Below are 15,059 nucleotides of genomic sequence, written 5' to 3'. Positions count from 1 at the left end.
TTTTTATTAAAAAAAAATTATGAATTTGAAATTTATGATAAACGCAGTTGAAAACATAAATCACTAAAATATGTAAATAAGTTGCTTGAAGAAATGCAAGATTTTAAAAATCTTATGAATTTGATTTATTAGATTTTATTTGATGTGCATAAATAATATATGTTATTTGCTTCTGGAATCTGTGCAACAGGAAAATCTAGGGTAAAATCAGTTTAATTAAGTGCAGACTTCCGCACTTCTATTAAGAGCAAGTTCATGAGAATGAAACTGGGGGAAAATATATTTGAACACTTATTTCCTTCATTTTACATATGATTGAATTGACTGTTAGAACTTTGGAAACTGAATTTGTGTTGCTGCATAGTGATGAAATAATTTGATTCTGTTGTTGTGTTGTTTAAAATATACTTATGTTATAATTGGATCTGATATGCCTTCTATAACTTTAAGGGCCATTTTTCTCATATTTTTATTTAAAATGAGGGGGGATAGGAGGGGTCATGATCCCGAAATCCCGGGCTTAAAAACACGAAATCCTGAGGTCCTGAATTTAAATAAATAAAAATCCTGAATCTCGAAATTCGAAATAAAGAATTCCCAGATCCCGAAGGGGTAAATCGCGAAATCCCGAGCTTAAAAACACCCGATCCCGGAGTCCTAATAAAGGTCCTATCCCCCCTCTAAAATGTTCCCCTTTAGTAACCTTTTGAAGAAATATTATATGGCTGTTGTCTGCTCTTTGGTCGGGTTGTTGTCTCTTTGACAAATTATTCCCCATTTTCATTCCCAATTTTATTCAATTTGGGATGTAACAGAAAACTGTCACATGTTTTAATTTTGTTTACTTATCAAAACAAAAAGTTATGTAATATCTGTGACATAATATGTTGACCTTATTTATTTAAAATTGTCACAATAATTGACAAAAACCTTAAACTTTCATTGTGGTTTGTTGTTTGTGTTTTAAAAAAAAGCATGATTCAAACTTTCATGAAAATGGTAAATATTTCATAAGTGATCGAAGCAAGGAAAAAGTAGATACAACTCATGTTGTGGTTTGTTCCTTTTTGTGATTTAAAAAAGTCCAAATTGGAACTGCCATGAAAATGGTAAATATTTCATAAGTGATCGAAGCAAGGAAAAAGTAGATTAAACTCTCATTGTGGTTTGTTCCTTTTTGTGATTTAAAAAAGTCCAAATTGGAACTGGCATGAAAATGGTAAATATTTTATATTAAAAGACAGGAAAAGGTAGATAAAATTCTTATTGATTTGATGACAATATGACTCAGCAATTGCTCAAATAAGGAGAAATTATCAGGAAAAATTAATCTGTGGAGGATGCAAATATTGAGTCATCTCAGACAGCTAAATATTGCTAATTTAACACTTGTTGGTTTTTCTATTAGTATTGAGAGGACTTGTTAAAGAGCTGTGAATCTCACAGATTGAGTCACTTTTTTAGAGTTTTACCATGGATTTATATTCTGTAAGAAAAAGGAGATATCAATTTATCCTTATATTAGTTTGTGGAATAATAATATTTTGTTTTTCGTTATTGTTCGTGAAGAAAGCAATTTGAGAGAAATTGCCTTTATTTGTTTTGAAAAATGTTCAGGTGCAGACATATTTGTTTTCTGTGAACTGACAGAAAACATTTTCATTTCAACAGATATGTTGATGTTGAATTTTAGTTTAAACTTGTTTTCTTTTCAACAAAAATATTTATCTTTGATTTGATTCTATTTTGAAATTTGTTTTGTTTTGAAAAGAAGATTGAGATTGTATTTTAATTTTGATTTTTTTTCTTTTCAGCCCACGAATGGGTTCTTCAAACATTTACCAGAACTTGATGCCGGAGCATCCTGGTTACAGAAAACCACCTCCACCTCCGCCTCCATCAGAGGAAGATAAACCTCCAGAATTACCTCCAAGGAATTATCGTCAAAACATTTCACAGTCAGACTCGCAGCTAAGGCAACAACGGTATAATCTACCACCAGCGGAAGAATCTCATGAACAATATGCAGAACAATTACGCAAATTCTCTCGTCGATATTCAGAACAACAATCAGCAGCATCGATGGTGTATCTATCCTCTAAAACTCAGACTCATATTACACAGTCTTTTCCAAAACCAGAGGTGAAGTCTTTAGAGGCAACGTCACCGATAACATCACATTCACCTCCATCTTCAATCTCGGCGGAAAGTCTGAAAATGTCAACTTCCCAGTTTGTTCCGCAGCAACAGCAGCCATCTTATTCAGCAAGTTTTACGCAGCCAACATCGCAAACGAAAAATGTGTCGCCTTCGTCATCTCACCATCAAAGTCCGTCATCGTCAAGTTTTGACATCAGTAATGAGAAATTGAATGACAGTCGACACCTTCAGCCAAGCCCAAGACAGAGTCCACCAATGTCAAGGAATAGACAGCCTAGTCCACAACAACATAGTCCTCCACCATCTGTATTGAGACAGATCAGTTCACCGGACCCACCACCTCCACCAACACCAATGAAGGAGGGGGAAGAATTTAACCAGGAGTTACCTCCCCCTCCTCCTGAAATATTGGATAGTTCGGAGACCAAACCTGATGGGTAAGTCTTCAATTAAAAACTAAATTTTGTGTTTTAATTTTTAAAGTCTGACATTTAATATATTTATATACTTGGTCATCCAGCCGTAGACCGTTGAATTTTTGAAATGTGAATCTGTTGAATACTTTAAATTCACAAATTATTGCAAAGATGTTATAAATGCAAAAAATGCAACAGAATCAAGTTTTCAAATTAAACCCTAGATTCTTATACAGTAGTGATTTTCCTTCATAAAATTTTTGCAATCACATGCATCAATTGGGTTTTGCATTTTTGCCAGTCGTGACAAATGCATGAATTAATTTCGGAATTTACAGTATTCTTATGTATATTTAATCATTTGTAGAATTTAAACCCCTAATCTGTTCATGCCATGAAATATTAACTTTATTGGAAAATAATGTGTGCTAGTGACTAAGTTTTGTAGTACAAGGGAAGTAACTCAGACTAGAATTATAACAGATGTGATGTGTAATTAAACAAACCACCTCAGATAATGTTTATGGAAGATAAGATTTGTTAACTTATCTTACATTTTAGGCTATTTTTAGGTCTCTGACATTTTATTACAAAAGTTTAAATTAATGCCTGCTGTTTATTTTGGGAAAAATTGATAGTGGATTGTTCTGTTCAAATATCCTCTTTAGAAAACAGATGGGTCCAGTGATATAACACTGAAAATTAGTTATATATTTATTAAGTAGTATTTTATTTAATTATAACTGAAAGGTGTAAATAGATATATTAATTACAATTTGTTTTCACTTCTGCTGAGCCTTCTGTGTGCTCTCTTTTCTATTATTAAAGTAAAACAAAAAATCTATTATTCAAGTTTTAAAAATACTTACTCTGTTACCTGATTTTTTACTATTTTTGATCTTTTAAAAAAAAAAAAAATATTCTATCAATGACTTTAATAATTGTTTTGTTTTATATTTTTCTTTTATAAATAAATCCTAGAAAGTGAATACACATATCATAACAGGGTGTAATTTAAATCTACTTTAAAAGTTGGTATTTACATGTCTATGCATTCATAATGTAGAAGTAATTGTCCATGATATGGGTGAAGGCCAGGGCACCTGATTTACTTTGATAAGAGGCTTAATTAACTAAGACACACATATAATGATACACATCCCCCTTTTATCTACATAATGAGATATAATTACGGGCAGATGGTTTATACTACACAACAATTATAGCATAAATAATTTACACCTGGTTTTGTGACATAGTTAATTTGATGCTGCTATTCAAAAATGGTTAGTGGATCATGTCATAAATTTCAATCTCTGCAATAATATGATTCGAACAAAGAAAATCTGCAGGATTGTTAGAATGGAAAAAGTCTGATGGGATTTGTTGGCATCCAAAACAGATGCAATTTTCTTTGGAATTTATGCACATTGCTTTCAAAAGAAACAAAAACAATAATATAAATATCCCAACAGGTGCTTGCATTGCAATCTATGAAATGGACATTGCCTGTCACTCTAGTAAAATGAAACTTACATCACAACAGGTGCTGGAAATATTATTTATGTTTATATAAAATGGACATTGACTCTGGAGAGAGAAAATAAACAAGAGATAAGGCTTAGAGAAAATTACTAAATCTTTTATAATGGTCAGAGTGCATGATAACATCAAAGAAGTGTTTGACATAATGAGTTGAGCGAATGTTCTGGTGGAGTTTTATATTGACCTGGATTTTACTGATACCAGTAATTTTACTAAAGTTCATCTCATACTAGTTAAAACATCTGGTTCTTAGTGAAGAATTTGAGATTCTTTTTGAAGTGGCTTGAGTTACTTAGTATGATGCTATTTATTATTTTGTTGGTAACTTTTCCGAATTTAAAAAAAGTGTCATGTGCTGAAAGAAAGTGATAATTTTAGCAAATTTTTAAGTTGAGATAAGAAATGGTAACTTTCTTCGGATTTTAAAAAAGTGTCATGCCATGAAAGAAGTGATAATTTTAGCATATTTTTAAGTTGAGATTAGAAGGTGTTTATCGTATGACTAAGAGACTGTAAGCTGATGCTTTAGTACTACAGATTCATGGTGATAAATTGTTACGTCAACAGAATTTAGCATTAAAAGGTCATTTATAGAATTTTGAGGCATGTAAATGTGGAATTTATTACTAGATTTAGAGGTTACAAGAGCTTCATCATTAAATTCCGATAAATTTGAACTCTGATCTTGATTTTATAGTTTTGTATGTTAGTATTTGTTGAAATTTTCATTGTGGAAGACAGATAAATCGAATGACCTATATGTTTTTATGATTCAGGGATTTCTCTCGGATAGGACAACAACAAAAATCTTTACTTAAGTTATTGGTAAAGGTGTTGCATACATTTACCCTACCAGATGTGACTCATATTTATTAATAATCTGTGTTCGGCACATTTGATCAATGTAACATCAGGGTCTTTCAGGTAAACGGAAAAGGATTATTGTGCATAAAAACTGCATCAATAAATATCGAATTAATTCTTAAACAGGTGAAGGAAGTTTAGATCAGTCTGTGATCACAGAGGTGTAACATTTGACTTTGTGAAGAAGGTCCAGCAACGTAAATCATGTATATACGTCTGCAAATATGTAGTGTATTGGTCAAGACAAGATTTTAATGGAATTTTTACATATATTGGCCTGAGGGATTTAGATTTTGTCCTTGATAGGTAAATAGTGATTGGTCGACATGGATGACTGTATTATTGGGGTACAGTAATAATCAAATATCATCCCGCCAATTTGTAGGAAGAAGGTGATTTGTACAATTTTTCGTGTTCGGATTTCGATGTGAAATAGTTCGATAGTAAATTAACTTGATTTTCAATGGATTATTAAACGGATTGATATATTGTATTCTGTTCTATAACCTGGCAATGGTTATGTATGCCAGGTATCAACGATGGGGTTTGAAGTAAGTTGTTTTTAAAATGGCTGTCCAATCGGAAGGCAATATCTAAAATATATATTTGAAAGATGTTTTAATCATAATTTTTAATATCTTTTGTATTTTTACTGTATCATTATACTTTTGGAAATTTTGAGGAGATTATGGGAACTGTTGAAAAAAAGAGTTGTCTACCTTTTGATATTTTTTTATAGTCTTCAAATTGTAGGACATTGCAATATTTATTGGGTATTACATATAAGACAAGAAAATGAAATGCAAAAAAAGGGGGGATTATTTTTTTATAAAAAAATGTTGACTGAATTTCCATGTGTTACATGTAATGCATGTTACAGATGTACAATTTTTTTTTAGTTCAAATTTTATGCTGAGTTCAAGAAAATAAAAAAGAAAAGGGGGGATTTATTTTGGTAAAAAAGGATTGACTGAAATTGCATGTGTTACATGTTAAAGCTGTAGGTTAAGATTTTAAATGCTGCATTTCACACATTTATTTTAAATCCTTCCTACAGGCTATATTATTTTATATCAAACATTGGTTTTTAGAATGACACATTCCACATTGATTACTATATATCATAAAACATCAAACATGTTATATACATACATTATTGTATTTTATAACCCAGACATGTTTTACTGAGTAGGAACATATGTATATAAGTAAAAGATGCTCAGACAATCTTTAACTTAATTAATGAGGAATAAACAAAAAACATACATGCTTAACCGGGTTAGGGTGAAGGTTGAGTGCATACAAACTTCTATAGCTCATGCAGTTGTTTTCTTTCCTATCATATGAGAAACCTGTGGAGTTTTTTTGGTTCTGATAAATAATTTATCATTTAAAATTTTAGGAAAAAGAAAGGAGGATTAAATACATGTTTGATAAAATCAGATGATTTTATAAATATTTTCTTTTTTAGATTTTCTGATGACTCTTACTTGGCGCACAAAAGTAAAGGAGACACTCGTCAAATAGGAACATACAAAAGATCCTCAACGACAGGAGATGTTAGCAAACTGCCATCTGAAACAAACAATAATAAAGTGGAAATTCAAAAACCACCACGTAAAAGATTACTACAACAAGCATGGCAACCACAGACTAGTCAGTCAAACATTTCAGAACAAAGCAATGAACAAAGTTCTGTTCCACGCTTCTCTGCTTCAGAGAGTTTGGTCAACCCAAATGTTGTGAAATCAGTGGCAAAACCGTTAGAAAAGAACCACATACAACAAAGACCACTGGGTAGTTCATATAGTGCAAGCGCTCTTCTTACTCCGCGACCATTTTCGTCTACGACAGGCACCTCCCAAAAAGAAACTCTCAGTCACTCTGCCGACAGGGAAGAGCGGACAACATCTGTACGAGATCAGATATTAGGTTATGAGAAAAAAGCTACACCAAGGAGACCTGATCGATTTAATTCTCCTAAACTGATACCTCGATCTCCAAGTAATATAAACAGTTCTAGGTCACATGTAGATCAAACGACTGAATCGAATGGCATTGATCCTACAAGGAGACCTAGTAATGAAAATGTACAGCAAAGTGAATTACAAAATAACTTGAGTAATAGTGTTCATGAAGGATCGTCAAGACTTTCTTTGGATAATGATCCTTCAAAATATTCCTCTCCTCGACGGACTTCTTTTCCTCCAGAGAAACATAAAGTCAATTTCATAGGAAGATATGGAAATGATGGAGATCAGGAGAGGAAAAATCTATCCCATTCAGACTTAAACGGGGATGTAAAATTACCTTTACGTTCCCAAGACAACCATCTTAGTGAATCGTTCATTTTGCCGAATAATTCAGGTGATAAAGGGCATTCGTATCGCCATAGTAACCGAAGCAGTGATCATGACACTCATAACGTTAATAAATCCCACAAGTCTTTCACGCCAAACCACGAACAACATCCTTCAGAGAGGAAAGGTTTGGTAGAAAAGGGTCATAATAGTGCTAGGGACCAAGAGTTACAAGTCTGTCACGGTCGACAAAGGTCACAGGAGGAGCTAGAATGTGATAAGAAAGTGTCTGAAATCGTCAAAAAGGATGAGTCTTTGAAAGAGGTGCTAAAAGTAGATAATAAAGGTCGAATGGACTTTATGAATGGACTGTTTCCATTGGACGAGCCAGTTCGTCTCCCTCACTCACCCCATCATTCCCCTCAATCTTCCAGCGTCAATGAGGAGAAGAATGACAGAAGGATGGAGGAACAAAAGTCACCATTGTAAGTTTCTTATAATTTGTCAACACTGCTTGCATTCAGTCTAATATTAATCCTTGAAAATATTAAAATTAAATCTACAGAAAATTTCCTTACAAACAAAATTTTAATGTAAAACATCATCACTCCAGATATACAATGATATAGGGTAGATACTCTTGGGCTTAAATATTATATAAGACTTTGCAGGAACAAACCTCTGAATAAGATGATAGTCAGATAGATAAAACAAATAATGATTCAAATAGTAGATAGATCATTGGAACCATCATTTTTTTCATGATACAAGATTGCTTTGAAATTAAGCTTATTTGTGACGTTTGAATTCAGCTTTTCAGTTTTTACACAAAAGAATCATTCTTTAAAGATTTTTTTTTGGGGGGGGGAGAGGGGGGGATAACCCTGATAATGAAATATTTGATCATGTACCTCCTGAATGAAAATGCTGTTACGCTAACAGTGTCTTGTCTTTGTCAAAAAGGATTTAATTTCGTCACAATCAGACTTACAAATCTTTGTGTATCTGTCCATTTCACAAGTCCCCAAATTAATTAAAGTGAAAAATTGACCACATTAAGAGGTAAAAGCATTTATAGGCAGTTTATATACTAATTTAATGATGGACAAGATTGTACCAACATATAAGTACACAATTAACCTCAATACTATAATGGAAATGTACCGTATAAAAGGTGAAATTGGTCATCAGATAGATTAATGGTCAGATTTATAATATTTACATGTATTTATGGTTTTAGCACTAAATTAGGTGGACTTAAACCATTACACATGATCAAACACATTGTAAACAATCGTCAACCATTGTAAACTTGTTTATGGGAGGCAAACTAAGGCAAACACAAAATTTCTTTTCAAATTTTTTTTTGCTCTGCAAATTTCAAAATTTGTCAAATATTTAAATTTTGGAAGCCCTTACATTCATTTTTTTCGTTTGCATTTAACCTGTAATTTTACAAATTTTTTTAGGTAAATAATATTTGGACATATTTGTGTATTGTAAATACCTGACGGTCATTAGGTACAAGTACAATACAAGAGGATTATCTACCCATTCAGTGACCATTAAATACCCCATCTCTTGTGTTTTATCTGTCCATCAAGCATTCCTTACATTGTCTTTGTGTGTTCACTAGGGAAGGGACGTTATTTTGTTTTTTGTTTTTTATTTTGTGATAAGTTCAGTTTGTGGTATGTATTCAGTTATTTATCTCAAATGTTTATTTTAATTCAATTTTGCAAAAATTTCCTAAACATGTAAAACATGTAAAAGTTTGCATAAGATACAAAAATGTTATAATGTTTGAATTTGAAAAGTTAGGACTTTAATACTGTTTCATGAATTTATTCTCATTAGATTTCTGAAGTTTAGAGTTGTTTGAAAATATGTAAAGATATGTATCTCATTTTCCCTAATACTTTTCAAAATTACACAAACAGTACAAAAAGGGGAGATAATTGTTTATTTTTACACTCAGTATGATGTTTGGTTTGGCAGTAGTTGGTGATTGCATTGCAATGATCAATTATGATACTAGGGTATTGTTTATTTGTAAATAAGTCTGCCTTTAGACACAAGATTGATTGGTTAGAATGACTTGGGATCTTGTTGCTCTTAATGCAAGGACGTTGAGGGAGACTTGTTGACTTTTTAAGAGAATAGGTTGTTCAGTGGCGGATCCAGAACTTTTCCTAAGGGGGGGCCCGCTGACTGACCTAAGAGGGGGCCCGCTCCAGTCATGCTTCAATGATTCCCTATATAATCAACCAAATTTTTCCCACGAAAGGGGGGGCCCAGGCCCCCCAGGACCCCCCCCCCCCCCCCCTGAATCCGCCTATGTTGTTGGTCATAATCATAAGCAGTGATTTCAAACTTTTTATTGCAGCAAAGTCATTATTTTCACTTGAAATACGTTTTGCATTATAAACTTCTATCAATTGGTAAATGAAAATGTAAAAGATTTGTACAAAAACTTTTAAGATTTTTCATGATTCATTTAAATAACATTTTACATTTTAGTGATTTTCTTGATTCTTAATTCACGTCACATTTTCACAATAATAAAACATTATTTCTGACTTTATAGTTCTGGATATACGTGACTTCTAAACATGCTTAAGACTTACATTTTAATTATCACAGAAATTCCTGACAATTTTATGACTTGCATTTTAATCATCATAGAAATTCCTGTTTTTTTTACATGTACTATTAAACAAGATTCTTACTAGTTGATTTGATTAATTATGTCATTAATGAGCCTTATATAATTTTCAGAGATACATCAGCTTTACCAGCCGATTATTTTAAGTCTTCGCCGAAAGCTAAGATTGAGATGGATATGAGAGGTAAAAGTGACGAGTTTAACCAGGAAATGTCTAAGGAGATTGGAGATCCTGATACACTCATCAAAACTAAGGTAATGCATTGCTCTTTGACTTATTCCTTATTTGGCCTTTTTTTAGCGTCACTGTCAATTGACTGTTGAGTGTTTAGTAGACAAAACATGCAAATTCTGGCTTAAAAAGTTTTAATCCTGGAGTAGACAAAACTTATGATAAAGATTGATCGTTAGTCATGAACAATTCAGTATTCAATAAATCTTAGTCGTAAGTTTTTTTGTGAAACCGACTCTAATGGTATCTAAGATGAGTTTCTGTTCACTTCAAAGATATGGTGTGATAAAAATGAGACAGATATCATCGAGAGTTCAAATGAATTAGATGTCAGCTACTAAAGATAATTGTACAGCCGTCGACAATGAGAAAAACCCGTCCTCTGTTAACTGATAAGACAAAATTTGAAACAATTCAAATATTCTTCATTTAAGGGGGCTCGCGGGTCTAAATCAATTTTTTTTATTTAATATAAGATTTCGCCAATTTTTTCTATAAATGAACTTTATCTTATACCTAATAGAAAAATAAAATAAAAAAGGGGGGTCACCGATCATTTACGCTCACAATCTGACTTCAAAAGAAGCATACATTTTTGTAAAGGTACTTTTTTTCTGTTGAATTAATAGGAGAAAAAGAGGTAATATCGAAATAAAAAACGAATTTAATTACAGAAATCGCTTAAATTTTACAATTATTTAGTTAATGTATAGCTTATTTGAAAACAATAATAAAAAATATAGGTCACCGATGAGTAAAAAAAGATATTTCAATTTTAATGACAAAAAATTGCATTTTTGCACCAAAGGGAGATAATTTGGAGCTTTTTTCATGATATAAACATTTTCAAAGTCACCTGGAGCCGAAAGAATTGATTTTTTGGAATAAATTTTGTACCACATGATAAAGTAACAACTACTAAAGGTAATAAATAAAATTTGTAATGAAAAATACAAGTTTATTTTTTTTCTGAAAATCTAATACCCGCGAGCCTCCTTAAGGGGGTAGACCTTGGTTCAGGGAGATAACTCTTTAAATCATCAGTACGTTTGTAAAAGTCAAGTTTATCAATGTATTTTAAGCATTTATCTGAAACAGATTGAAAATAATCTATGTAACCTAGAAGCTTAGAATATATTTTTGAAAATGGTGGACACAAACGTACTGATGATTTTAAGAGTTATTTCCCTTAACCGAGGTCTACCTCCTTAATGTAATGACAATTTATAATAATTGGCCCGAAAAGATGGACCCAGTTTATTATGATTTTTAATGTCACACCACTCACTTTACTTGTTTAGAATCTCTAAAAATGTTTCAACATTTTTTATTAAGTACATTTTTGACCATGTTAATTGATGCAATAAATACATGACATACATATATTTAATATGTTTTACAGGAGGAACTTGTAAGAAGTATACAGAAGAAAGTAGAAAAGTTGAAAGAAGAAAAATCAGAATTACAGAAAGAAACAGATGAAATTGATGAAGTTGGTCAGAAGGTTTGTATTTTTTATTCTTTTATTTTCATAATCTGTATTTGTTGTTTAAGTGACACAATTGCACACAAATCATGGTATTTTAAAAAAAAAAATATTCATACTTTTTACTGAAAAACAACTCGATGTATGTCTATACATGGTGATAGCAAAATACCAATATCATAATTGCATTGGCAAATCCTAAAGAATTTCTTAAACACATCAATTTATATTATATCATAGAAGTAGGGGCTACATTGCATTCACATGTTTGTTCAACAAATATTTCCACATTTTACCAGTACTACTAAACAGAATGACTTCATATATTTGGTCAGGACCTTTGCAATGATGACTAATATATGATCAGTTTCCAGATTTGAGAGACATCTGAAGTTTTTCAATACTTTGAATTACTAGGGGTATATGCTTCAGCAAGACAACACATGCAAATTCTTGGTTCATTTCCCTTTCTCTTGTTTCCATTATAAATGTATTGACATAAATTGGTACTTTTTTTCATGAGACAAAACTAACCTACGTTTATATTTTTACAGTTAGTGGAAGTCGTACAACAGAAAGGTCGTACACAACAAGAGAAAGACAAGTTTAGCTCCTACATCACAGACATGGAGAAGATCATCAAGTTACTCCTTAAACTTTCTGGTTTACTGGCAAGGGCAGAGAATGCTCTGCAAAGTCTCCCAGATAATTCTAGTCCAAGTATAAAGGTGAGTTTTTATTTTCACTTGCTTTTCAAAAAATCGTTCAAGTCTTACGAGCGAATGTTTAATTTTATACTGTAAATTCAGAAATTTTTGCAATGTTTTTATTGTTGAAATGGAAAGTTTTTTGCAAAAATTTTGACATTATTTTTATGCAACATTTCCAAAATTAACAATAATTAGTGATGCATTTGTTTCTTATTGGTCAATATTAAAATTACACAAAAATTTATGGAGTAATAGTACTCACAAGAAGAATACTGAACAAGTGGTAGAAATTGTAAGGGGAGATAATTTCAAAATAAAAAATCTAGTTATTTCCCTTTTATTATTTAAGTTGAAAACAAAATTATGAAGTTTTTTAGTCATAAATAGGAAAGAGGGTTAATAAATAAAATAATTTTGAATGAAAGAAAAAGTTGATTTAATATTTCCATTATTATTAAATAAAGCCCCAGATTGCAAGTAAGATATAGTAACTTGTCTGCCGTGATGATTTGACAGATATTTGAGAAACTAAAGAAGGCCAATGGCCAAAACATCATTACTATAATGATGTAGTATATGTTTCCCATTGATGTTTTTACTCATTAAATAAAAGAAACAAAATACATGTGAGTTTAAATTCTAAATTTTGCTCTTTATATTTACAGAAGTTAGCAGTTGATAAAAGAGACAGATTACGAGATCAACATGAAGAAGCCAAATCCTTAAAAGAAGACATAGATAAACGCAGTGCTCAGGTTTCCATTTTTCTTCAGGACTGTTTGACAGGTGCAGAATATGAAGACTATAAATATTTCGTTCAAATGAAATCAAAACTGACAATAGAAATGCAGGAATTCGAAGACAAAATTACTCTGGGTCAAGAACAAATATTAGGTTTGAAACGGAACATTCCCGATAAATGATATGTTGTTACATACTTGTATATTTATAGAGCAATATGTGATAATGTGTATGCTGTGTATTTGTGTATGAGTGTGTTTATATGTGAGAGTGTATTGTGAACACAGTATTGAATGTCTGTAGTTTTTTGTTGATTATAAATTATTAAGATTTGTTTTCATACATACTGATGATTTTAGTGCATTTTATACATTTATTTTTGTCATTTCAATTCAGAACATTTTATTTGAGTCAAACAATGTTTTAATGTGCTTTACTGTGTTATTTAATAAACAAACCGTACATGTTGTTTTCAACCAAGAAAGTATATTTGCAAAATATAAAGATATAGTTACATACATTATGAAAACATCTGTAAAAAATACATTTTTGATCAAAATTGCATGCTTTTAATGTTTCTTTCAATTTTTTTTTTCCCATTTAAATTTCAGAGTAAATCAATAGTTTTAATTAAATTGCAAAAAAAAATCCATTTTTGTCATTCATATCATGGCAGATAGGGTGCCTGAAAAAAAATGATACCTTTATTTTGTTTAATTTGCAAATGAAACATTATTTTCATTCATTTTATGGCAGATATAAATTTTCAGCAAACATTTTTTTCACATTATTGTTGGTTTCGATACATTGTTTGAAACTAACACTATATATTATTTCAGTTTGAAATCCTGACAAGCAATTTTTATTTATTATTAGATGATCTCATCAGATTAAGCTAAACTTTAATTTGCAAGACTTTTATTAGTTTTCACAAAATTTTAAGATTTTGTAAGAGAAGGAATGTTTAAAAGATTGCAATTCTTCCTATGGTATGCTGAAATTTTTAAAACGTAATACATTGGAAAAACTCAATGTTTTAGAATGTGATATATATGGGGAATTTTATGAAAGGAAAAAAGCTAAATGTGTCCACATGATATCAATAATACATAATTCCAAATTTATATTTTCATATAAGCAAAAAGAAAGTATATTTTTGTAAATAATGTACATAAAATCAAGTATATTCAATTGTATATGGACTATTTCACACCTCGGTTCAGGGGACATAACTCTAAACTTATAGTTTGTTTGATTTTCAGTTATTTTGAAGAAATGATAAGCATTAGATGTGTTTATCTTAATAAACGATATTGTACTTAAAGATTTTTTAAGCTTTTGCAATATCATTAAACTAAGAATCAGTTGACCTTGATATAACAACGGTCAATTTGTTATGATGTGAATTTTTAAAATATTTCAATATTTAGTTTAGTTACTTTGTTTTTCCTCCAAACAACCTTCTGCATCATGGTAATACAATTTTTAAAACTATACAATTATAGTTTTGAATAGGATTTGCATGCTAAATATGAAAATCAAACATACTATGATTTTTATTTTGTTGTAATTTATTTATATGTTTTGGTGCCTTGTTGTAGATTCAACAAGAATATATGTCAAAAATGTATGTTTCATCACTCATCCAAGTCATAAACATAAATGTTTTAAATGAAAAAAATAAAACATTTAATGTTATTTTAATCTGTTTTGTTTTCTCTTTTGAAAATTAATGTAGTAATATAAAATATGGAGATGTGGTATGATTGGACAACTATCCAATAGAGCCAGAACAAATCAAATTTAATCAACTTTAGGTCATCTAATTGCCTTCAACAAGAAAATCTTGTAGTGTAAAGTAATTTACGAAAGGCCTGACAAAAAAATTCAAAGAACAAAAACAGCCTGATTTATGACAAAACAGTACCGGAAAAAACAAA

The 15,059-nt window shown here is 30.9% G+C and overlaps 1 protein-coding gene across 7 annotated transcripts in view; it reads left to right on the top strand.

Annotated features, from left to right (window-relative positions):
* Window positions 1-14,823, top strand: part of LOC143042713 (uncharacterized) — a 37,661-nt gene extending 22,838 nt beyond the window's left edge. For all 7 annotated transcript variants that reach the window (XM_076215144.1, XM_076215143.1, XM_076215145.1 and 4 more), the window contains 6 exons: window positions 1,815-2,597; window positions 6,457-7,770; window positions 10,064-10,205; window positions 11,585-11,686; window positions 12,223-12,396; window positions 13,044-14,823. In XM_076215144.1, coding sequence (XP_076071259.1) covers window positions 1,815-2,597; window positions 6,457-7,770; window positions 10,064-10,205; window positions 11,585-11,686; window positions 12,223-12,396; window positions 13,044-13,301 — 2,773 coding nt within the window. In that variant the 3' untranslated portion in view covers window positions 13,302-14,823. The remainder of the gene's footprint in view (window positions 1-1,814; window positions 2,598-6,456; window positions 7,771-10,063; window positions 10,206-11,584; window positions 11,687-12,222; window positions 12,397-13,043) is intronic.
* The last annotated feature ends 236 nt before the right edge of the window (window positions 14,824-15,059 follow it).

The sequence above is a fragment of the Mytilus galloprovincialis genome, chromosome 8 (assembly GCF_965363235.1).
Source record: "Mytilus galloprovincialis chromosome 8, xbMytGall1.hap1.1, whole genome shotgun sequence".
NCBI lineage: Eukaryota > Metazoa > Mollusca > Bivalvia > Mytilida > Mytilidae > Mytilus > Mytilus galloprovincialis.
Note: the sequence above shows the minus strand (reverse complement) of the source record. Positions and strands in the feature narration are given on the sequence as shown.